Source organism: Perna viridis, chromosome 4 (genome assembly GCF_037379345.1).
Source record: "Perna viridis isolate PV_CMFRI_1.1 ecotype Kerala chromosome 4, ASM3737934v1, whole genome shotgun sequence".
Lineage (NCBI taxonomy): Eukaryota > Metazoa > Mollusca > Bivalvia > Mytilida > Mytilidae > Perna > Perna viridis.
Window position 1 is genome coordinate 51443157 of NC_142448.1, and position 26728 is coordinate 51469884.

A 26728-nucleotide genomic window follows, 5' to 3' on the forward strand; every position below is an offset into this window, starting at 1 on the left:
TTGTATCTTGATGTGTCATGTTTGTTTGGTATTACAAAAAGAATACTGTAATACAAAGCACATGCCCTTGATCGAGCCATCGCAAATTATTAATTTCCGAATTTTACAGTATCCAAACGTAAAACTAATTGCTATTGCAGACTAACTGCATTAATTACAAAATTAATTTACCGGACAGTATACTGATGCAAAATCCCTATCCTAAAATAGCATGCACATATCGCATAATAATTATATGGATTCCTACGTAATACATATATATATATATATATAATACATGTACTCGCTTAATAAACAAAAATCAATGATTTCTTAAACGCTTGTCTTCATCATTTCCCCCTCTGTATCCTACATACAGAGGTTGATATTACTATATATATTTTTAAAATCTACTTATGGAGAGCACACGGTTGCGTCAAGGGATATATAATAGATAAATTTAAGTAATATCATCCGTTTAAGAGATTATGGCACAGATGTGAGCCTTCTGTACAGCATTTATGAACTGGTAGGTCTTACATGTATCAATACATGTACGTAAAATCGAAACAACATCGATCTTTTTTGGTACGAATGTAAGTACATGTAGCTTATCTTTATATTTGAGCAACTTTCAAACAAATACCAATCCACTCATAAAACATACATATACATGTAGCAATGGAACGGATTTATACGGACAAGTACTTGTACCGTGTACTTTTAAAGTACATGTACAGTCTTCGAAGGAATCATGCAAACTCTGTAATGCACACGATGAGTACATGTATGTGTCCCTGCATTATCCGAAACTAATACCCAGACAGTTGCTAAAATGCAATCTATTTAGGTTTCCCTGTATTGATATGTACAATAATATACATTGTATATAATTCTAAAAAATCTGTATTCAGCTTATTTAAATTTCATTTATGCTGCCAAGCGTTGTAGTATTCTCTCGAGATTTACGCATTTTAATTTGAAATTTGATCTTTCAAAATTTTGCCAAACTTGTCAGCATGTGCTATGTGCGAGAAACAATGTTTGCAATATTAAAATTCAATGTTTTATTCACTTTCCCTATTGATTTCCCTAATGATACAAGTATATAATAGCAGAGTTCATAGAAAGTACAGCCGTCAATGACATCAATTAGACTAGTCAAGTCAGGTTCGGTAATTATACAGCATACTGTCAGATTTGTCGCCGCCATTCCCATTCGGTGGTCCTCAACGATTGTTACCTGCATTGAGAAGTCCCCGAAAACAACTGTTGTAAAACCTTTCAGCCAAATACCTGGTCCAAAAGAAATGTATAATATTCCTTACCTTGGAGCTGCATTTTTATTTAAGCCTTTTTGTAAGTATAATATTATAGTCTTACAGTATATCAAATAGGAAAAAGGCAACAACAAAAAATAAACAAATAAAATAAAATACAAGATATTTTTCCGAATTCAAAAATTAGACCGCCAACCATGTTGTCGGGTGTTGGTAGGTTACGTTCCTTTGAAAACGTTGCTAAAATGGTTTGCATTCTGTTAAACGACTGTATGACGGATGCTGCTTGCGGAGCAGGACATTCTTACCTATCCGGAGCACCCGATGTCACTCCAGATTTTGTGGGGAGAGTTTATATTGCTAGCGCTTTAGTTGTTTTATTTAGACCATACCATATCATTTTTCTCCGTTTTTATTATACATTAGAAAGAAACTGGATAGTCTTAAACTTTAATTGTAACTCTTATGTAATTTAAAAGAATATTCAAGGGAACCAAGGTTATAGCGGTAATCAAAAGAATGTAATCCAGGGACAAAGACCAGTCATGGAAAACAGACATACACAACAAAGAACATAAAGTAACTAAAATCATACATACAAAGTAACAAAAGTAAATGAGCAACTCGGACTCCACTAAAAATTGGGAGCATGGACCAGGTGCACCGGTAGGGTTAAAATGTTTCAAATGTTCAACTATAATGAACATAAATTATTAAACGACCTACATTTGCAGTCCATTAAACCGGATGTTGTTTTTTCATGCAGTGGTAATGGGTAAATTGAATTTGTCTTGCTTTGTCTTGTTTTGTTTTATTTTGTTTTATTTTGTTTTTGCTTTTTTTTGTTTTGTTGTGCTTTGGTTTTTTTTAATATTTTACCGACATAAAATTTTATGCTAAGTCGTATAAATCAGGTTGTTGTGATTTTAGCAAGATATACCCTTCATGAAATTCCTGACCTTTTGAAAGAAAACTCAAAGATTTACGGCGATATTTTCAAAATGAGGTTTGGTGGCGGCTACATAGTTTACATCAATCATCCAGATGATGCAAAAATTTTATTCCAAGCGAAATATGGGATACACAAAAGGATTGTCTTTGACATAAATGTAATACTTGCAAAGAGACTAAATGTAGTTCTACCAAATACAAGAGCAAGACAACAAATCTCACGTAATATTGGAATACATCTGAAATTTTACCAGATAACATATAACGTCTATTTATGTGTTTAATGTCAGTTTTCTGCAAATATCAGACAGTGTGTGAAACATTGTTCGAAAAACAATTATTTTGGTGAAAAGATCTAAATTAATTTCATTAAAACACACTGCAAATGAATATTTCAGTGGTAGTTAAAAATGCCAAAAACTCTTAACATCCTAAAAACATCAAAAAATATCCTCTAATGCAGAGATCATTTCAAATAGAGAAGATTTTCCCTGAGTGAAATTGCCATATCATGATCAGTTGGACTTTTACGTACATTTTCATGCATTAACCTACTGATAAAATCATAATATAATTCGTACTATACTGTACTAAAATCATGTACAAATAAGTACTTCCAGTACCCCTTTGTCCTCTCCTTCCAATGGGAACACCACACGGTCATCTCCGAAACAGAGTGATGTTCCGATTGCCTTTCTTCGTATTGATTAATAAGGTCTTTTTGTGTTGTTGTTTATTGTATGCTTGTTTAATTCTTAGGGATTTTTTGGGGGATTTTTTTAACTGTCTGGAAGGTTCTCCAACGAATGGACACAAAAACTTGAATATCGTGCCTTTAGTTATGATTGTTTATGTAATTCATTCACACATACGTTCATAACATCAGTCTTGTTGTTGTTGTTTGTTCACCTTGGTATAGTATACCTTTCCTCTGCCGTCTACATTTTGGTAAATGTCTGTTTTCCCTGTCTGGTCTTCTCCTATGAAAATATGTTTAGCCTATTGATTTCTGCTTGAATCTTAGTTCAGATGATTTCTTACAGAGAAGATGAGGAGTGGATAAAGCGGAGGAAACCTGCTCAAGAAAAAAATGCTGCGACCAGCTGTTATAGCGAGTTATGTCCCTTTGTTCGACGAGGTTACCCATGACATGATAGTAAATCTGAAGAAGAAGAATACCACAGACGATCTGTTAAGTGATCTGTACAATTACACGACGGCGAGTTAGTACATGTAAACATAGTCCATTTTGAACTAAGTCTGCTAGCAAAATAGTTGAAAATCAAAATTTCGAGCTATTGGTTAGAACTTGAAACTTCTAAAACTTTAACATTTTGGCACCATGGCAACCATTAAGTCCGTCGTCGTCTTGAATTGTAACCAATCAAACTGTATGCTTCAACTTAATTTCAAATATGAGGAAAACTTTTGGATTTGACTGATATTTTGTTGCTGAAGTACATGTATATGTGGGCAATTTAACTATTTCGTTTACCTGTGTATGATGTAGTTTTGTTACAACCTGTCCTGTCATAGGACGGTTTCATTGTCATTTTCATTGATATTCACCATATCCATTATCATTCTATTCGCGGGAGCTTTCTGCAGTTATCAAATACAATGTAACCTGACTAGTATAAACGTGAACATTTACTGGTTCCCGTGATGAAATCGAAACCAGTCCCATTTTTCCCTCTAACTGCAGATGTTGGTATCGTATGCTTCAATAAACGACTAGGGTGTTTAGACTCAGCTGCAAAAGAACCACCTGCTACAGCCATATGCACGAGGAACGTCCTCGACCACATGCAGAAAACACTACTTATGCCAGTGAAATTCTATAAGTATTTCCGTACCCCGTTCTACAGGCGCTTTGAAAAGGGGGCAGTTTTTTTTTACAAGTTAGTTGTGATTTCAGGAAATTTAAGGTTGTTGGGTTTATCTTTATTATTCATGGTTTGAAAGAAAAACAAGTACTATCTTTAAAAAAGATGGCCGACGCAGTAAAAGTTTGTTCGTTTTACTTATAATTTTCCACATTTCATTCAGAAAATAACACATGGCATGCAAATGCAAATTTCGATATAGATTTTTCGAATGCCACTAAATTATCAGTATTTACATGATTTAGCCAATCGGGAAACTAGGCTGCAATCAGGTGACTTGAGTTTCCATAGAATAGGTCTTTAAGGTCAATGGGTAAAAAGCGACACTATACCGACTGCGTCGGAAAAAAAGCGTTCTTTTCTTTTGTATTTATTATTATTAGTAGTAAAGATCTCAAAGGCGGAGCTAAGAATTCAAACGAGGGGACATACATATACAATTGTAGGCCTCTCATAACCTCAAAATTCGTGGTTAGTTATTTTAATTATACATAAAATATATATAAAAATGAAGTCTTCATTCACAGTAGTAATTACTAGAGAAAGCCCATTTAAGGCCAGCAAGCCCCCCTTCCCCCCTTCCCTTTCGGAATTTCATGAAATCCACTTGTTCGAGTTATACATGTACCATTACAATAGAATAAAAAAGGTAGGTAGGTAGGTTTGTAGGTAATTACATGTACATGTATGTAAAAATTCAATAGATACATGTACCTGTGTATAATGATAATGTGGGGCCAGCTGCAGCCTTCTCTGTGGTGTGAGGGTATCTTCGTTGTTCATTGAAGACTAATGAGTGGCCTTTGGGTGACATTTTAATACTGGCGGGGTTGTTAATCGCCTTTTATCAACCGAATCAAAAATTGTCACTCGGTTTCTATATCCTACTCTAAGGTATACGTTGTGCATGCGTGATTATATTACATGTTGTACATGTAGGTGTAGTTGTTTATATTGTTAATATGTTTATAAAAAAACATTTTATTTAGCATTATATGCGCTGAAATTAAAGCACAGAGAAAGTTTCTCCAAAATCTTGAAAATGAAGAAAAATGACAGCAGTATTTGGAGAAGGAGCCTAATTTTATGTACTCTCTGCTTGCTGATGGCAGACTGACTGACGATCAAGTTGGTTCCATAGTCGGAGATCTCTTTGGTGCCGGAATCGATTCGGTATTTTATACTTTCCATTTCATATAAAAGCGGTTTTCTACTTCTGAAATGTGTTGCTGTTAATGTGCATTGTATATACTATTGGGCGCTAAAAGATTGGGGAAAGGCGTTTCTTTCACTAAAATGTATGAGTATGGATATCAGGTGCACTTCAAGGCTAAAGGTCTTCTGTTTTTTTTTCGAAACGAGTTCTTCATATGATGTCAGATCCGGGTTCATCTTTGAAAAGGCCAATCAAAGAGCATGTACCTATATCATGTACACGCAACTCTATATTCCACAAAAAATAATAATTGGACATGTCGATCACTACATTCAATATTGTCATCGCTAACTGTTTTAGTGATAATTCCGTGATTATGGACACTTTGGACTCCCAGTATTTCTTTCTATCTCGACGTTCGCTTTTGTTAATAAAATGTTTATGTCTGTTTCAGTCCGCCAATTCCATTTTGTTTTTGCTTGTAAACCTTTGTGTCAATCCAGAAAAGCAAACAAAACTATACCAGTAAATAAAACATGTTGTTGGAGATGATTCGTTGACGAAGGAACACATAGCTCAGATGTCCTATCTAAAAGCTTGCTTGAAAGAATCTCTCAGGTAATTTTAGCTCTGCTAGGTTACAAATGTAAATAAGAACCAAGTTGGGCAAAGGATTAAACTGGACGACGTTCTTTGGGTCGACGTTCCCCTCTCTCTTTTGTTTACTTTCTCTCAATGGTATTGGAACCTCCCCCCTTTTTGGTTTTGTTTACAAGTTTGTAGATCCCTGAAGTTGAAAAGGCACTATTTTTTATAATTAGAAAAAAAGTGTTATTTGAAGTATTATAGTACTAACAGGGCAGTTTATTTCATATGGCCTGATTTTTATTTGTTTCAACTCATACATGCCAACCCTTCCGCTTTAGGCTGTAGACTACCGATTTTCTGGTGTTTCTACCGCCTACTAACTTCAGAAATTTTTCTACCTATTTCAAAAATGATTACCGATTTTTTTTTTCTTCATCTTTATTTAATGCAACTCTATGTTTTGGTCGAGTCCATAATGTGATGACTTTGCCATTACTGGGGGAGTTTAATAAAGGAGAGTGAAACGCATGTCAGACAAAGTATATACACCGATCTTTTCATTGGCTATTTAAATACATATGCACCTATTAAAAAAGTATATTGGCGCGCTAGATTTTGAACTTGGGAAAATCCCTGATACAATACAAAGATGGCGGATGAAGCCCAAGAAATGGAAGTCTAAGTTATGAAGCGTTATGATAATACGTTCAAGTCCTCATGGACCGACAAATTCCCCTTTATAAAGGCCTCATGTTAAGGAAACATGTATGCCTTTTGTGAATATTGTCAGGCAGACTTAACATTCCAATAAACCATGCTGGGCTAGGGCCCGGCAGGATGCAGCATTTTTCTTCATCGTGAAGAATCGAGGAGACGGGAAAACATTATGAAAAAAATGGTAAGTTTTCACTCCCCTAATTTGGTGTCTCATATCCTCCAAAATGTGCTCACTGACAGGATAAAACATTTTGCTTCCAGGATAAAAAAAAATTCCAAAAATAAACCCCTACCACTTTCGGTTCCAAACAGGTTGGCATGCATGTCAACTTGATCAAATCAAATTTTAATCCTTTTCAGTTTTAGCCGGTCAGATCAATTTGTACAGATACCGGAAATATTACAGTTCTCCACGAATGGTGGGAATATTTTACACATCATGTGATTCAGAAGACAGCACCAAATTCCAAACAAGAATATGATTGCCTTTCCTATCTTAGAAAAGCCAAGCTTTGATTTGGATAATACAATCGGAGTTATATATTTTTCCAAGGCGGGTTAGGTTCTTGACAACAGCAACAGTGGAACAGCGGAGATACTCGTACGTACATCCACGTGTTCCCGAAGTTTTTTTCACAACATCACATTCACTTCTTTAAATAAAAAAAGTTAAAGACCTGCAAACTATCAAAAATGATCAGTTTATTTTACTGAAACGTAATCCTAAACTATATTGTTTTATTTTTTTTAGACTCCACTAAAAACTTGGACCAGGTGCACCGGTAGGGTAAGCGTCCTCTGCATTTCTAGAAACACCCGCCGAGTTGCTTATAAAAAGTCAAGTCCGGGGTAGACGAAAGAGGAAAGGGAAACTATGACACGTTGAACAAATCAGTTTTCATGGCGCAGATGGATACACTGTAACGATCCACGAGTTCATGATGACAACCACGAAACGTCTGTGGCATTGACCTCAATATTGTAGCAACACAACCCTGTTCCAGTAGCCTACTTGTTAGAAGTCTAGCGCGATACAAAACGTCTGCGTAGTTTCGACAAGCTCTGTAGAATGGTGCCATCTTGAATGCTAGCGGAGTCTAAAGACACAACTATATCATACATGGAAACCGAAATGATGAATTGGAGAAATTCAAAGAATTGTCTGTGTTCTGTACTCTTTTGTTTTCAGAATAATAATTAAAGAACTGCTAAAGGGAATCTTTTCAAACTTTAACAAGATGTTTCTGTTATTGTGTGCATGTATATTGATAATTAGATAATTTGAAATACTAGGGCAACTACATGTACATGTATGACTCCTCTATCCGTCATTTCCAGATAATGGTTGGCATCACCAACGGACTGATGTGTATGGATGACCGATTCTTTCCGAAACCCACGGAGTTTCTCCCTGAGAGATGGCTCAGGGAGACAAAAGGGGAACTAGCCAAGAGCAGACAATACCCGTTCGCTCATAAACCGTTTGGATTTGGGCAACGGTCTTGTATCGGACAAAGATTTGCTGAAAATGAAATTTTCATTGCTATAACAAAGGTATATTTTTGAAAGATGACATGCATAATTATAATAATTCTTGCACCTACATTTGTTTATACCTCTATGAATTAAAAACGATGTAAACAACTGTAAGAAATCTCTTTGAAAGTCAGTACAGAAATTAATTTTGTTGTGACTATTATTTGTATTGCTTCACACGATATTGAATTGAATGCATAATGCATTAGAATTTTGATACCCAATAACCGTTTGATTTGGCAGTTCAAATTATCCCCCCTGCTTGTTCGCTCGTCCGTGTTTGCCGACCGTTGGATCTGATTTCAGACTGGAGTGACGTCAACTTCCGACTTAATTTACATTTTGATTGGATACTTTCTGGGGTAGGGAAGACGCGATATAATTTCATTGGCTTTGTCCATATTTTTTTTAGTTTATAACGCATTCAATCCTACTCATGTCTCCTTTAGAATGATGTTAGATTATCTACCAAAAACAAATCTATATAGAATGGTTGGGTTTATTTTTCAGATCATTCAGAACTTCGAAGTATCGATGCCACCAGAAGCGAAGGAATTGAAAACAACATTGAGGATCTTTGCCACTCCGGTTGACAAAGTCAAAATGAAATTCAAGGAGAGGAATCTTAATTGATATCAAAATGTAGAGAGTGGGCAATAGAACTCGTACGTCTTAACGATGCACGATTTCTGCATAATTTATCAAAAAGTGCTGATGTGATTTACAGAAAATATTAAGTTTTCAAAACATTCGTGATTTATATTCAATTAAAATATTCTGCCATTTACATGCAAGTACATGTAAATATACATGTACGATTTAATTTTCTGTAGTATTTATTGAGTTGAGACCACGAAAACCGGGGAAGCCCTCGTCTTACTCGACCATGCGGTTGCAAAGTAGTGACTCTTGAAAACGAACTCAAAATCACAACTATTAATTAAGCATTCATTTGATTTGATTTTCGGATTTGATAATTTTTATTCTGTGTTTTCAGTCTTAATTTCTTGCTTTTCAGTATCCTCAGTAGACCTTTTGTATGAGCAAAAAAAAAGGAACAGTCTACTGCTGAAAATAATATCAATTATTTTTCTAACTCAGAATAAAATCTCAGTCACCACCCCACGCCTTCTCCCGAGAAGAAAATGACAAATGACAAACATCTCCTATCTGTGGGCAGGTGCATTGAATTTGCGGTGGTTTTAGACTAGTTTAATACATAGTTTCATAAAACTGACATGACAAAATAATAATAATAATAATAATACAATCAACTCCCTCCATCAAATACTCAACTTGCAAGATGTACAGTGTATGTAATAGACTATAAGTACTTAATAAACGTTTGACCCCTTCCACAAAATAAAGTGGTTGATTCCTAAAATCACCAAGACACATGCCCGAGTGCGAATTACGGGTAGAAGCATATACTAGCATTACAGACTATTTTTTTTTAGATTGAGTAAAACGTACATTGTTAAATTTACATCTATTGAGTTCGAGAGTTACGTATATATACATGTATATTCCTCAGGCTCGAACGTTGCTTGAAGAAGTAAAAGTCATATAAACCTAAAAGAAATTGGCAATGCCTCCACAAAAAAAAGAATGGCAATCATTTACAGAAATAAACATAAAGAAATTAAAGGAATGGCGAAAACAAATCACCCCAAGTTACCTGTAAATCGACATATATTTTTGGACTAAATGTAAACATTACAGAAATGTTACCTTTTATGTAAATTATGTAAGTTTGGATATGATTTGTATCCACATTCACGTAATCCAAATCAGATTTTCGCAATGCATTAGTTATATGTATAATAAAGCACATGGACTGTCGACTTTAAAAAAAAAAAAATCAACTAACACTTCTCGAGCAAAATGATAAGCACCTGCGCACTGAATCCACCTTTGCCTGACTCTTTCAAGAACATGGATCCCAAAGAGTTACAATCCAAGTTAAAAAAAACACACAAAAAAATTAAATTTCCCGGTAAATACAAGTTTCTTCATTTGACCTCAAGAAGGGTTAAAATTAAAAATGACTGTCAGTAAACAAACTGACGAAATGCACTATACGTGTGTGCTCATCAAACTTCTTTAAATGTAATCGCGGTTAATGGGCGACATATGGGATTCGTAAGGCATCAAAAAAGGAACTGGTAGGTCAAATAACTTATTATTTTTACGTAATTAAATATCAATATATAACTACAATTAAACAGTATTCGTAGATCAATTTACACATATTTCAATAATGGTCGACAAAAACGCTGACATTGAAAAGACAAGTACATGTACACCATGTACGTGTATAGTTTTATGTACAGCAAAGTTTTAACTACACGGTCAGTACATTTATGTGCAGCTACACCTTAGCAGCTTTGTACACACAAACCTATAGATACCGTTTTGATCGAGTGTATTTCATTTTTTATTGATTTTTTTTATTAATCAGTGTAATATTTTTATTTGCATGGAATTTTATACACACACACATAAATCCCAAAATTTGATTTAATTCGCAATGGGGTACCAAATGACTTTTTAATTTAAAAAGTTAAAGTGAATAAATATACCATATTATCTACACTGAAAGTAATGTGTCAACGTGTATTATTTTTAAAACGTTTGGTTGCGGATCGGTAAATATCAATGAATCCGTAACATGTCAAAATCTGATATCATCTGCACCTTTCCTACATCTACACTTAACATCGTGACGGTTCATTTTAAAATACACATAATTTGATCGATACCTGTACGACACATATTTTTTTGAATCTATATTTAATAAAATGAATTAGTGCAGTGTTTTTTAAATTTTAATATGGGGTAGGCATTGCATAAATCAGCGACCACCGTGAGCATGTACCGTCTGTGCGAGACTCGTAAAAATAATAATGGACGTTACAAATAAGGGGGGCTTCGTAAGTGCAATATTTTTATTTATATTTAACCAGCAAGCAAAATCAATATTTCTATTTGAAAATATGTCTTGTTAATTAATGGGGGAGGGTTTTTTTTATTGAAAACTATCAGAAAAGATGAATCTATTTTTACTGAAACGAAATCTTTGCCCATATTTTTTTTATTTATTTGATTGAAGGAAATGATTAAATTTCTCCGTAAGGACAGTCACTTTTTGTCACTTCCGGGACGACTTTTTTTCGTTAGTATACTGGGGAACCTTAAGGGAAATTTAGAAAGTACACGTAATAACGGTAGAGCTCACATCGCTTCGCGGCGCTCGCTATTACTATTATTATTTGTATTCCAAACAAATTATTTCATATGGCAAGCCAAAGTGGACAAGAATAAGTATTTTCTAATAACAAAAAATGATTTTTTTAATATTACAAATTCATTTTCTAATATTACAAATTAGATTTCTTATATCACAAAAGACGTTTTAATATTAAAAAAAATAATTTTTTAATATTAAGAATTCAATTGAATTTCTAATATTAAAAAACGATTTTTTAATATTAGAAATTGATTCTCTAATATTAGAAAATGGATTTGTTGTATTCAATTACGATTTTATAATATTAGGCAAAAAATGTGACTGATTTTGCAGTATTGCAAAGTGATTTTCTAATATTACAAATTCATTTTCCAATGTTACAAATTCAATTTGTAATATTACGAAATGTGTGATGTTTGATAATATTACTAAATCAGGAATTTGGAATATTAGAAAATGAATTTTTAATATTAGAAAATGAATTTTTAATATTACAAAATGAATTTCTAATAATAAAAAATATTTTCGAATATTAAAAAAATGGTTTTGTAATATTAAAAATTTATTTTCTAATATTACAAAATATTGATTTTTGTCCATTATGGCTTGCCATACAATCCGAATTAGTTTCAAATACATCAGCATTCATTGTATCTCTATCGTAAGTGACAAAGCCAAGACATAGGTGAAAACATAACGGACACAATTAACATTTAAAGTAAACTACGAAAAATGCTCGTTGAAAACTCATATTTTTCAAAGTTTCAGAAGTACAAGAACTGTAAATGGCGTCGTTTCAACTAGCAAGATTGATTTCTGGAAAAATCCATCTTCAGTCCAAACTTGTTTTTACATTATCCAGTCGGTTTTCTTCGACATCGGCCTCTTTTAATGATGGACCTCCGATATCGACCCATGTCAAGACTTTCAGTCAAATGCCTGGACCTAAAGGAGTGTTTGAAATTCCATTCTTTGGAGCCATGTTCTTATTCAAACCATTTTGTAAGTACAAAGTGATCGTTGTGAGACAAGTAGACAGATGCATTTGTATGTATGTAAATAAATACACAATAAGGTCAAAACAATTTTGTCTGTTTCCTACAACCAATACCTACCCAAGTTTCATGCGCTTACCCTAAACATTTTAAAGCCATTTAGGCCCAAGCACTGTTAAAGTATAGGTTGTTATGGAATATTTTTGAAAATAAATGATTTCTTTACCTACCTAACCTATCGTTTTTGCTGGTACATGTAGCTGAAAAAAAGACAATTATTATTGCCTTGTGTACATGCAGTTGTTCTAAAGCCGATGAACTCATCTTATCTTCAATCGGTGGGCGAATAGCCATTGTACAACTGTATATTACTCGAAAAAAAAAGGACAAACAAAAACAAAAGCAAGAAAAACAAACAAACTGCAAGTTAACGCTTGCATGCTATATTTTGAAATATGTGGTTTTCCGACAGACTTTATGATCGGCTATATATAGCAACAACATGTATGACAGTTCTCCTTCTATAAACATTATCTTCCCTGTATCAGTTTGATCCGATGAAGCAGTGTTGTGACTTGCATCATTAATTTGATCCTCTATCCTACATAATAACACCTGGATGAACTGTCCTATACTTCCATACATCGTGTACTAAGTTAGAGCCATAGATTAATCCTACGAGGAGGAATGACCCAGCCAGCGAAAGCTATATTTTTATATAGCCTAGCTGGCCGAGTGGTCTAGGGCGCTGGACTTTGTGCAGGCGGTGTTGCCATAGATGTCACAGCGGTACGAGTTCGAGTCCCGCGGAGGGAACGACCTAAAATTTGCATCGCAAATTTGACAGTTCTAACATCTTTGGGAATTTTTCAGCCCCTTTTATATATATTGTATATAATACCGATCCGGAAACGTCAGCAGTCAAATGATTCATATATGTCAAAATCCATATATGTCCTAAACCCCAACAACCAATCAAAACAGATTACACATATAAAATGAAGATTATGGGAGTAGCAAGCACGCATGCATGCACGCCGCCAAGGCTAGCAAATATCCCCTTTACCAATTTGCAAAATTTAAGAAAATAGCGTATTTTCTTTCGTGTAGGTGCATGCATCGAAATGGCATGTTTATGAAAGATTTTTTTGTGGGGGTGCTTATGGACGTCTCTACTCCGTCCATTTGGTGATCCTCTGGATTCACCCCTGTAAACAGTATATGCATGTAAGCAACGGTTAAATACATGTAGGACTGGCGATGAACCTGTTTTGAACAATTATTTTAATTTTTTAAAAACGCATTAAAAAAACCTAGGTACATGTATCACTCTTAAAAAAACAAACAGTGTTGCGATAGCGCACGTTTTTAACTATGTGCCAATATGGCCTCGAATGATTTCTTCTATGGATCCATTGGGTCTTATGTTTCACTCCTTATACTCAATAATTGTAGTAATATCTTGTTTCACTCCTTATACTCAATAATTGTAGTAATATCTTACTGTATTAATTTATAAAAGGAATTAGTAACTTACAGTAATGGTTTCTACATTTAGCAAAATATACACCGCACGATATTAGTGATCTCATACAAGAAAAAGCAAAGATCTACGGCGACATTTTTAAAATGAGGTTTGGGACCGGATACATGGTTTATTTAAATCATCCAGATGACGCCAAAACATTGTTCAATGCCGACTACGAACTTCATAAAAGGATTTCCTTTGATATAAGTCTTGTAACAGCAGAGAGATTAAATGTAACGAAAGGATTGGTAGTATTGTAAGTATATGTGACATTTTTAGATACATTTGTAGTCGGTATATGTACGTACGTAAATCTCGTTACATGACACCGTAGTGTCTCGAAAATGCTATCATTCAAATGTAATGATATTCGTATATAGAGTTGAGTTCAGTATCAAAAGCTTAACAATTTTTTTTTCGTGTAAAAATACCGATTAAATGTGACAAATATATAGTTCTGTGCGATTAAAATGTTAAGAAAAGCATAAAATAAAAGATTTTGCACTGCAATATTTCGAGATCCTGGAAGTAAACAATAAATGCATTTATGAACGTTCTACATACTTTATTCCGGAAGGAAAATGAAACTAAATCGAGACTTACAAATCTTATTGTTCGAACGAATCCCACCAAGCTTCGAACAGTGTGTTACATTCGGAACTCACTCAAGCTACATGGAGCATAGGGGAAACGAACATCGGTCACTCTGCGTGGAGATCACAATTGCAACATACATTTGATACAATAACCAATTTGAAAGTACTTCAGATAATTCGGAAAAAAATATTGATCATTATAAAAGACCTGAATTATATTGAACTCGAAGGCATAATTTTTATTAGTGGCAAATTAAACGTCTTCGAATTACCAACAAATGATAACTCAGGAAATTTAAAAAAAAATGTAATCTTCCACCGAGACTCTGTCCAATCCCATTCTCCCAAAGTCAGGGTTTTGAGTCCTCTCTCCCTCGCTCCCTCACTCATTCATATTTAGCGGGTATCGTCCAGCCAATTCTGATTGATTGCTTTTCAGGATGCGAAGCACCAATGAAAATCGATTTAACATAAAATGTCTGTGGAAAGGTAAACAATAATACGAGGTAATGGACGGTCCGATAAAGTAACTGAAAGTTGTATGATGTCACAAATGATGTAATATGAGCAAAAATGATAACTGTAGATTTTGTTTAGAGTCTTTACTAAAAAAAATGACGTTATGTGTAGCAATTTTGTAAGTTATATCGAAGACTTTCTGTTACGAGTGATTTGATTGGATGTTGGATCCGAGTTAAATTTAAGTAACTCACTAAATGGCGCTGGACGATACCCGCTAAATATGAATGAGTGATGCCAGGGGTTTGAGGGAGTGAGGGTGGACTTAAAACCCTGACTTGGGAGGATGTCCAATCCAAGACATTAATGTAAATGTTTGTCGATATCTCCATCAACCCATTGAAATTGCACGATTTTCCCTCGTACATGTACCATTTTCTCTTGTCAAGTACATGTATTGCAAATAATTATTATAACCCAAAAGAAGAAATTCACACGAAATTTAGATTCAAATGTGAGCGATTCTTTTGTACATTAGTTTTATTTTTATTTATTATTATTATTATTTTTTAACCGAAACAGAATTAAATACACGTAGAATTTACGCATTTACTGCACAATGTAAACTGGAACCGTTACGTGTATCTTTTTTGCGAATGTTTTGTATACTGCAGATGAACAAGTGTGGACGACCAACTAAAAATTTTAAAAAATAAGTAATTAATTCATATATAATTTCATACATATATCAGGAATGCTTTAACTACATCCATTCTAACTTATTTGTTAAACGGTTGTCGAGTTTTTTTTTATTTATTTATTTATTTGTAGTCGGTTAAAGAGCACTTCAGTGCTCGTGTTATTTTATTATTTGTACATATATGCCGACTTTAAATAAAATTTACTTTACTTTACTTTACTTTACTTTAAACGGTTGTGTTATAATCATAAAAATGTCAAAAATAAGGTTTTGCGTATTAATGCCCGGAGTAATACCTCAAGGTACACGTCTGTTTCAGACACTTCGATGAAATAAAAGTAGCTAAATGTACTTCATATCAGGGTTATACGAATTTATGATCCATTCTTATTGCATGATTTAAACATTGTCATGTGGTCTTTAACAATGTATCTGTGCATTACATTTACCACACAGTATACCCGCTGCATTTATACAAGATAGTTGGTAATGCAATGGGCATTATTAGTAAATTAACTGCCCTTTAAAAGTGGTGTTGCCTTCAATACAGATAATACCATTGCATTTAATGCGATTTCACTGTCTCTTTGGCATTTTCTTTTCCATTATAATGCCCTCTACATATGCAATTGCATGTATTTTATGAAAGTTGCTTATAATGAATACATTATAGATAAATTGATGGAACTTGGGAAACCTTAACTTTTCAGCAATATCAGTGTCTCTTGAGCATTCGATTTATCGTGATAATGACCTTACTAAGCATTTTTCCATAGAGAAGGTGATGACTGGGCAAAAAGGAGGAAACCAGCCCAGGAGAAAATGTTGCGACCAGCTGTTGTAGCGAGTTACGTCCCTTTGATCGAAAAAGTTACAAACGACATGATAGAGAATCTTAGGAGGCGACAAACTACAGACGATCTTTTGTGGGACTTGTATAATTACACAACTGAAAGTAAGTACAAAAGACATAGATGTGATGGGTTTGACTGTCTGTTGGGGCGGATCTAGAACTCTAGAGGGAAGGGGCGATAATAGAATTATCTGCAGGGCGAAGAAAACACATTCTGAAGGTAAAATTAGTGACAAATCAAGATATAAAGCACAATTAAATTTTTCCCAAATTTTTTATATATTTTTTAGAGGGGGGAGGCCCAGCACACCTGTAGTTGGATCTGCCCCTGGACAGTATTCACTATTAACGACTCCTAATAATCATTATACAGTTGGTTATGTAAAATAAGAAAACAATTAATGAAAAATTGGTTTTGCTTGATACAATGTAAGTAAAAGTGTCATTCATAGCAAATATTCCAATTGTCAAGAAATGGTTCGTTTAATTTGATATATTTACATAGCAATTCCTTAATTACAGTTTCATGGTATTCTAATTACATGCAATACGAATTTAAACAAACACGGTACATGTACTTTTATATGGGGCATACATTGTATTTCATACCTTACCGGATATAAAAACTTACACAGTGTACAAAAAGAACATACTGGATATATTTTTAACAATGAAATGATGTTTTAGCCTCGTACAGCTACTTAAAGGTTGATTTGTAGTGGTAAAATAATGTTATACGCGAACCTTGCCATATTACATACAAAGACATTGTCGCAATTTTTTGGTTTAGGTACATGTACTATCAGGTACTACACACTGTACATTGAGTTCTTTTAAAATTGTTAGTTTTATAAAATTGTCTGAAATATAGCACCTGCAATATCAAATATATACGCAGACAAAGACGATTCTTTATTCTACAAACCAAAACCTAACTGCAAAAAACTGTACTCCAATCCCGGCCTTATACTCCAGTGTGAACGGTTATAATCAATGAATCTCAGAAATCACACATACAATGTAGCAAAATAGGAATATACATACATGTATGTGACAATACATGTGTACAACATACATGTAAAAGCATAAACACAACGCGGATCAGATTCACAGGGTAAACTGCCGTTTTACTAACACTGCAGTACCATTTGTTTATAGTACATCTATTTATTGTCAGTGCAAATATATAATAACCGTTAATCTACAAATGTTGGGTTACAATAAAGATAAAATATTCTTAAATTACAATGTACATGCATCCAATGCTTTGATGACTCAATTGGTTTTAATACAATTAACTTCCTTTATAATTACCAACTCTTCATTAGGTGTTGGCATGCTGTGTTTCAATAAAAGACTTGGATGTCTGGAATCAAATCAGTCCAATCCGCCCACTATCGCCATTTGTATGAGTAAAATTTTTGACATGATGCAAGAAGCGTTGTTAATGCCTGTAAATGTTTACAAATACTTCCGCACACCGTTCTACAAACGCTTCGAGAAAGAGGCTATAGTCTTTTACAAGTAAGTTTCTGTATCTGGTTTGTAGTGCTACATGTATACCAGCAATCTCCTTTGCAAAGGGTATACTAACTATTTTAAAGCTTTACACCTCTGCCATACTCATTACTAAACGCCGCCTTTTGATATGCATATTAGTACAGTACAACAGAAGCAACCACGGCTTTGTAATGAGTAGTGTTCATGACTCATGCCTTGTGATTTTTTTTCACCTGTAAAGCAGACCCTTAAGCTAGCACAGTGATATGTAGTTAATCAGGAAGCTGTGGTAGATCGGCGTTTTCTGGTGGGTGGTGGGTGGGTTGGTATACCAGAATTTTTCGGGGATCACTTCATGTAGTTTCAGAAAAGACGAGCAGCTGCCAAATCTAATACCCGACCATTATCATATATTGCTATTTGCTTTACGGACTTTCCTTGTGACTATTCCTTTTACTGCCTTGATTTTATGAGTTCGGAAATTTTGTTTTTCCCTACATATTGAGGATCATCAATTATGAACACCGTATTATATTATGCACATACAGCCTGCAGTTGAGGGTTGCATACTAGATTACCACACTAAGGAAGAATATCGTCCGAGACAGTCGAGGGCGATATTTTTCACGGAAGCGGTGGTATTTTTAACGGAATGGTGGTGTATACAAATACACCACCCTCTACTAAAGTATGCCCTTCCTGAACTTGACGAAGACGGGATGTATAATCAGAATGATTCACCTTCACAAACGAATCAAAAACGTAGAATTTTATATGAAATATTTTATATAATGTTATGAGAAAAGCCCACATATATTTACCAAGACCTATTAATGCTTGTTGAAATAATTTTTTCCTTGTTTAAGTATGCATTCACACAATTTTTGTCATGTCTTGACAATAAGGTCGGACACCTGCGACAAATACGTCAATAAGTAATATATTTATACTGCAATCGTTTTACTTGAGCAATAAAAATACATTGACAGTATATTCATTGGTGGTATACATGTACGGTCACTGACTGTATACAACACATTGGCTCTGCATGCTTTCTTAACCTTGCATGAAGTACTTGCACCTGTTTATCGTAGCGTCATTAACCGGTAATACCACTTGGGAAGAAATGTAGTAAACGCATTTGCCAAACTTGATTAAAACAATTAACTGCAAAAAAGAAAATTCCAAAAAAAGAAAATAAAATTTAAATACGTTTCAAGAAACGGATGATGTCACAACATAAAGTTATATTCAGTCAGTTACCGTATATCATTTGTAAATTATACGGTAATTGCATTTTGACTGTTCAAATAGAACAGTTGCTGTATAAAATATAATTGTTATCGCCATTACGTTCTTTGTCTATCTTGTCAATGTTCAAATGTTCAACCTCCACCAGTGTTCTGGATTAGTTATGGCAACTCTAAACTGAAAATTCGTACATGTATCTTGGATGCATTCCTACTACATGTCCGTTACTAAAATTTCGCTCAAGTTTTGCTCAAATATTCTTCTGACGAACTGCTGTAAAATAAAAAGATTGTAGACAAAAATTAACACGGCAAGGGAATCTAGAGGTCATCGGCAACTAAGAAAAGCACATAAGAAGAAGAAAAAACACATAAAGAAGCAATTCAAAAATTCTATGCATTAACAAAACTTGTTATTTCTTATTCATGTATGACTTGAATTACTACTGTAGTTTTATGGATTTCTTTAGCTTCAGATTTGGTTACTTTTGTATTTTGGTAAATTTGAGATCTTCCTTGACTTAGAGCCTCAGTACTTTGATTTTCATCATGCACATAAACATGGATATTTAAGCATAACTAGAATCATTGTTATTTCAGCATTGTAGGCAGTGAAATAAGAGCACAAAGGGAGTTCCTCCAAAATGTTGAGAAAAATGGCAATTTAGAGGAGTACTTGGAGAAGGAGCCTAATTTTATGTACTCTCTACTTGCTGATGGTAGACTGACCGACGATGAAGTTGGTTCCATTGTCAGTGACTTATTTGGTGCTGGAATTGATTCGGTAAGTGTATTAAGAGCAATCACTGAGGTTCATGGAGGTTTGAATAAATACAAAATGTCTTGATTTTTTTTCTTATTGGAAGAATGAATTTATTTCCTTGTTTGAACACCTACTTAAAATGTTTATGCAAACAAACAAAAAAATAAACACGTTCATATATATTTATAACGAGAATGGATATGATGAATATGTTAAAGAGAACAATCCTAAAACGTGTAAGATCAAGTCCACCCATCGGTCTTCAATGAATGACGAGGAAACACTCACACCACTGGGGAGAATGCAGCTGGCCTCAAAACAACATCATACAATATAAACTTTAGCAACATAAAAGTAAACTGAAAGTGAAAACGAAACAAGATATACATTGAAGTATTAAGATTTTGTCCTTTAATTTTCGTGAAAGTCTCTTATATTTTCACTTTTGATGGGTGTTGTATTTTTTTTTATATACACTATCCGCCCACCTGTTCAAACGTCTTCTTTTGGTCTGCACGACGGGCAGCTGCATTCTAGTTTTAATTTCTTTCTTTTTTACACAAACAAAATTTGCGGACGTACATTTGTATTATGGCATCATCATATCATTGTTGTCGTTTGTTAACTTTTGTTTTTTAGCTCACCTGGCCAAAGCCAAAGGCCAGGTAGCTATTGCCATCACTTGTCGTCGTCCGTCGTCGTTGTTAACAATTATACAAAGCTCTTCTCCTCTGAAACTACTTGACTAATTAGAATCGAACTTGGTATGAATGTTCTTTGGGGTATTCTGCATAGAACTGATGTAGGAAGTTTTGATTCGTTGAAAAACATGGCCGCCGTTACTAAAATAGGACATAGGGGTCAGACAGTAGTTTTTTTGCATATTCCTCCAAAACCGTTAGGTTAATCTAAATTCTGACTGGGTAAAAGTATTTATCATGATGAGGTCTATCTGTTGTTAACTTTTGGTTTTAATCCGTTGAGATATATTTGAGTTATTGCCCTTTTTCAATGATTTTTGCTATTTTTTATGTTATTTCTTTCAAAAATCTTCTTCTCTGACACTACTTGACTAATTGAAACCAAACTTGGTATGAATGTTCCTTTGGGTATCCTGCATAGAACTGATGTGGGGATTTTTTATATGTCTTTAAATATGACCGCCGTTACCAAGATTAAAACATAGGGGTCAGACAGTAGTCTTTCGCATATATCTCCAAAACCATTAGGTTTAGCTAAATTGTGACATGGGTAAAAGTGTTCAGCATGATTGTGGTCAAACTTTCAGTAGTTGAAATGATCCTTATGATAAGTCCTATCAAAGACTTCTGGAGTCAAAATTGTTGGACAAATTCTTGTGAAATTTATTGCCTTTGAAAGGCAAAATTCAACCAGGTGATGTGCTGGGATTGTTTACCATAACTTTCAGTCACTTTTATCGGATCTTTTTGAAATTTTGACACATTGTTCTGTTTTGGATATGACGGGAGCCCTATAGTTTTTGGTTTTTGTCAAGAAATTATTTGGATTGTTTTAAAAAAAAATCTAGTTTTGGCTTTTTTTGGCAGACTGCTAAAATATGCTAAAATTAGCTTCGCTCGAAAATGTCCCGCTATACGGTAAAATTGTTAATCCAATTATGCTGATTCTTGTGTCAATGTGTTCCTTTTGACATTCTGTTTTAAAATTTGTTAATATGATTTAACCGTTTTAACCATTTTTTTTATATTTGGTTCGATTTTGAACTTTTTGCTTTTATTAGCTTCTTCATGAGAATCCCTGACTGTAATTTTAAAGCCCTTAAACCCTTAAAGCAGAACTTCTTTCGGCTTTAAGTTTCAAATTTTGTGTCATTTTGAGTCCAAAAACCCATGTAGTGTCCTTAATAAACTGTAAGTCCTAATGTTAATGTATTTCATAAACTAAATTAAATATTGTGTCCACACTTGCCCCAAATGAACAGAGTTCAACATGTGCGGTCATATTATTCTGCGCTCAGCGAAGTTCTTTTCGTTCAGAGTTTTCAATTAAAAAAACCGTATTTTTAAACAGATGTGTATTCAGTTATACTGCTTGTTGATTCGCGTTTTGATTTCCAATTACATGTACTTTACCTATATCAATAAATTTATAATTTCAGTCTGCTAACACACTAGTGTTTATGTTAGCGAACCTATGCTTGAACCCTGACAAACAAACAAAGCTGTACGAGGAAATACAACGAGTAGTTGGAGATAATGACACTTTGACTAAAGAACATATTGCTCAGATGTCCTACCTCAAAGCTTGCCTCAGAGAATCGCACAGGTAAAATTGGAATATTAATTCTAGTTTGTCTCAGTAAATCTCCAAGGTAAATTGGAATATCAAAGCTTGCCTCAGAAAATCTCACAGGTAAATTGAAAAACTTAAGCTTGCCTCGGGTCACGGAGAGTCTCACAGGTAAATTATGATATTAAAATTTACCTCGGGAACTCTCACGGGTAAGTTTTTTTTTTTATCATGCATGTATATTGCCTCAGCTAGGAATCTTAAAGGTTAATCAAAATATCAAAAGAGAATCTCAGGTAAAAGTTCAATTTGCTACAGATAATCTTATCTACAATTAATCATGTAGAAGAATAATTTTTCAAAATTTTAGCCGGTACACATATATCCTGTTTTCAAAGAATGTACAGGAAACTTTTGGTGGAGGAATTGGGATGTATTAGAGTAAATAAAATCGTAGACCTGTACATTGTATATTGGTATTTCAACAAAGTTATAGATGGTTTAAGGACCGCCTGAGAAAAGAAAATGACAAGAGTTAATCAAAGTCATTTTTAATAAATTACCTGAAGAAAATGGTTTGTTTAGTGTGTTTATCATTCCTATGTTAGACATTAGCATTCCCTTCTTCTCTGACAGAGTGATCTTCCCATCATCCTTTGGAACGGTACGAGTTCCGGAAAAGGATCTGGTTGTAGGAGGATACGTCATTCCTAAAGATGTAAGTTTCTAGTTCTTATTTCTGACCTGTTGAGAATCAATTTAATGGGTTTTGGTGTAATTTGTCATTGTATTGTGCAGATGTCTGCTATCAATTTCAAAACTTTTACTCCTCAGTCATAATCAGTATTACATTGTATTACCCCCTTCAGTTTTAGTACAGTACCCCAAAAAACTTTTTGTTGGTTTTTTTTTTTGTTGTTTATTTTTTATTTTATTTTTTTATTATTTTTTTTTCCTTTTTTTGTTTTTGCTTTCGTATTAACCATGCAGGGCGAATCCAGTGATACGTAAATACAGTTAATCAATAAGTATTTATTTTGTCTGCGGAGGGATTGATAACTGGTACATGTATATGTATTAAGCGATGTTGAATATATTCATAGTGTAAGACATACAGATACGAACATATTGTGTACCAGGGAAAAAATACATGGAGTATAATTTTGAGATACACTGAACAAAAAAAACCAATTATGATCCCTGATACAGACAAACAACACAGAATGTATTTAGTGAACAAGTTGAATCTTGAAGAGTTTGGAAAGGGGTAATAACATTTTGTTTATTCTAATCATTAAATAGACTTATCATTGCCATTTTCAGTATATATTATGCATATTGTGTTCTGCAGATTTATATCTGTGTTGTGACATTTTGGCGGGAGAAAACTCGAGAGTTAATTAAAATTACAATTTTTTTTCATACGTGAACTATCGAGTTTATAACAAAGGGACAATTTCAATAAATTATTGGCTATCTACATAATAACTTATATATGATAAAATTATCTTTCCTCCTTGATTTGTAAATTTTTAGACACTGGTAGTTATCAATAATAGGCAGATGTGTAAGGATGAGCGGTTCTTCCCAAGACCTGATGAGTTTCTTCCAGAGAGATGGCTCAGAGAGACGACAGGGGAACTAGCCAAAAGCAAAGAATTCCCATTTGCTCATAAACCGTTCGGATTTGGGCCACGATCTTGTATCGGACAAAGATTCGCTGAAAACGAAATATTTATAGCTACAGCGAAGGTATACTGTAGATATAGATGTCCATGAACATGATTATTAAACAAACTAAACCCTTGATATTTTCTAGCTGTAAACATGGTAAAAGATATGGCATCTAGAAACTTTATTGCTTTAATATTTTTGCATATTTGCAATCTGAAATTGTCTTGAGGAGGTGCGCTTTCTATATATAAGATGATAGGACGTGCCGATGGAGTTGGTACCATTTTCTAGCTTGCATATAAATGTAACTATGTGAAGAGGTAGGGAAAACGGACAGTAGTATATGATTAATGGGATAATTAATTGGAAAGAAAGAAATTCAATTATAATTATCTAAAATATTATCACGAGCTAAATCCTCATGTGTTCTTGGCAGAGTGATCATATTTTGGTAATTCACAAATACATGTACTATTAATTATCCTATTTATTATATAGATTTTTTTTTCATAATTTATTGATCAATTCAACATAAATTTTCAATTCTGTGATTGGCTGTGTGATTGGCTGGTTGATATCAAAGTTGAGTCGTTTTGGCTGGAGAAACTGCGGGAGTGAAATTACCGAATTTATTTCACAGTGTGAAATATCGAAAGTTATTACACCGGGAACGTTCGATAAACCACTGCTATCTATATATAAAAAATACTATAAAGTTTACATTACGAATTATATGGATAGTCGAAAATATTTTTGTCCTATCATTTGTTGTAATTATTTTCGTATTTGTAGAATAAATACGTGATGAATATATTACTCTATACATATGTCCTATATCATAATCAAAGGAACACTCCGTATATATTTACATATGTATGGAATTGTATTTCTCTTTTTCTGACATAATATGAAAAGGTCTACATTTAAATAAAAACCGATACATTGTATATGAATATGGTGGGGTGACAGAATACTAGCAACACCCAATATCATAGAAAAAGCAGATTGCCCCTCCCCCACCTGAGGAAAGTACATGTATGACCGAATTGTTGATGGTACAAGCATGGAATAGTTCCTATTTCCGTTAATTTTCATTTCGAATCTCTTCTTTACCCCACCTTCTCTGCCCTTTATTCAACCTCCCTCCCTGAACAAGTTCAATATATTTTCTTTTGTTTTTTTTATTTCCAGATTATTCAGAACTTTGAAGTTTCAATGCCACCGGAAGTAAAAAAAATACGAACAACTTTGAAGATCTTTACAACTCCGGTCGATAAAGTTAAAATGACATTTACTGAGAGGAAAAAATAATTTTTTAGAATGTAGAAAATAGCAGTTACTATGCATACTTTTGTGACGCAACATGGCGAGAAAATAAGATCCACGATGCTTTTGTATATTTGCATGTTCATGATATGGACCCATATTTTATGTGTTTAGCACTTATCAATGTAAAAATTACCTCCATTACATGAGTTTTAAATATCTATTTCTAAACAAATGATTAAAAGGTAATATGATGTACATGTATACGATTAAATGTACACCAAAAACATATTTACATTTAAAGAATCTAATGCTATTATTATTATCATTATATATATATAATTATATATATATATATATATATATATATATATATATATATATATATATATATATATATATATATATATATATATATATATATATATATAATTATATATATATATACTTATCGACTGGGTATGAGGGAATAGCAAGTTTATTGTTCCCCAAGACTGTGACTATTGTCCGAGGCGTAGCCGAGGGGAACAATAAACTTGCTATTTCCCGAATACCCAATCTATAAGTATTTCATTATACCGAAAACTTAAACTTGTAATACATTTACTCCATATCCCTCAAATGTTTATAATTAAATGATCATCTCAAAATGATAACCAAGAAAAACGTTTTTTACAATATTTTTAATTTGAATGTCACTGATATTTTCCCCTCATCACCTCAAAATGTTCAAAACCCAGAAAACCATGAATCTTTTGGCAATATTTTAATCTGAATGTTGTCTCATTGACCTTTTCACCAGTAATTCATAGGAGTTTGAATTTGCAAAAAATAGCCATCAACATCAATTACATGGTGTCTGCAAGATAAAGAACAGCAATAATGTACACATTTGACTATTGTCTCGCAAACATTCAATTTCATCTGTGTTAAAGTGCAAGACTTGTTGGAGAGGGCGCAGTACAGTAAAATAAAAACAATAGAGTTAACAATCAAATGTAGCAATTATCTATTACTTTATTAACAAACCTTGCCATTTGTGATTCAGCAGACAAAACCAGCAGACGTGGTCATTTTGGGGTTTTTATTGAGAGAGGGTGAAGTTCGAGCGTTCGGAATAAATATAAAACTTTTGTCCAATCCGGTGACAGAACTAAAAATCCGCGAAAGCGGTTTACATTGCCGGTCAATAGTCTGAAAACTATGGACTGCTCAATGGTCAAACACTGAAAAAGGAGAAAAATAGCAATTTTACTGTAGAAAATTTTGTATTGATGTTTATATACTGAGGTATAATAAATATATATATTCAGACTGACTGTCTTTCTGTTATTATCATTGTGAAGAGAGAAATAAGGAAGTACACGTTGTATCGGCACGATTCAAAACCTGGTTCTACACGAAAGACGATATCACCCGATTATACGTTGCTCAGATTAGTCTGAAATGATTCTACTTTACAGGATTCCAATTTCAGTACTAGTTAGACAAACAAATAATCAGTTCACTGCCAACTCTTCGATCTCCACA

At 33.7% G+C, this 26728-nt stretch overlaps 1 protein-coding gene and 1 pseudogene across 1 annotated transcript; both read left to right on the forward strand.

The window, feature by feature from the left end:
* The first annotated feature begins 1121 nt into the window (after positions 1 to 1121).
* On the forward strand, positions 1122 to 8786 carry LOC148620460 (sterol 26-hydroxylase, mitochondrial-like; annotated as a pseudogene).
* A 1326-nt stretch (positions 8787 to 10112) lies between these two features.
* Positions 10113 to 26512, forward strand: LOC148620461 (putative cytochrome P450 12d1 distal, mitochondrial). The gene is made up of 10 exons (XM_088581357.1): positions 10113 to 10258; positions 12104 to 12345; positions 13897 to 14122; positions 16398 to 16576; positions 17803 to 17998; positions 19825 to 20008; positions 22128 to 22294; positions 22895 to 22976; positions 23795 to 24010; positions 25124 to 26512. Exons 2-10 carry the CDS (start codon positions 12129 to 12131, stop codon positions 25241 to 25243), a joined length of 1587 nt encoding a protein of 528 aa, XP_088437483.1. The 5' UTR covers positions 10113 to 10258; positions 12104 to 12128; the 3' UTR covers positions 25244 to 26512.
* Positions 26513 to 26728: the final 216 nt, after the last annotated feature.

Coding starts and splice junctions, on each gene's coding strand:
- LOC148620461 (XM_088581357.1), top strand. CDS start 12,129: ATGGCGTCGTTTCAACTAGCAAGATTGATTTCTGGAAAAATCCATCTT. Junction 22,295..22,894: donor TGCCTCAGAGAATCGCACAG/GTAAAATTGGAA, acceptor CTTCTCTGACAG/AGTGATCTTCCCATCATCCT. Junction 24,011..25,123: donor TATTTATAGCTACAGCGAAG/GTATACTGTAGA, acceptor TTTTATTTCCAG/ATTATTCAGAACTTTGAAGT.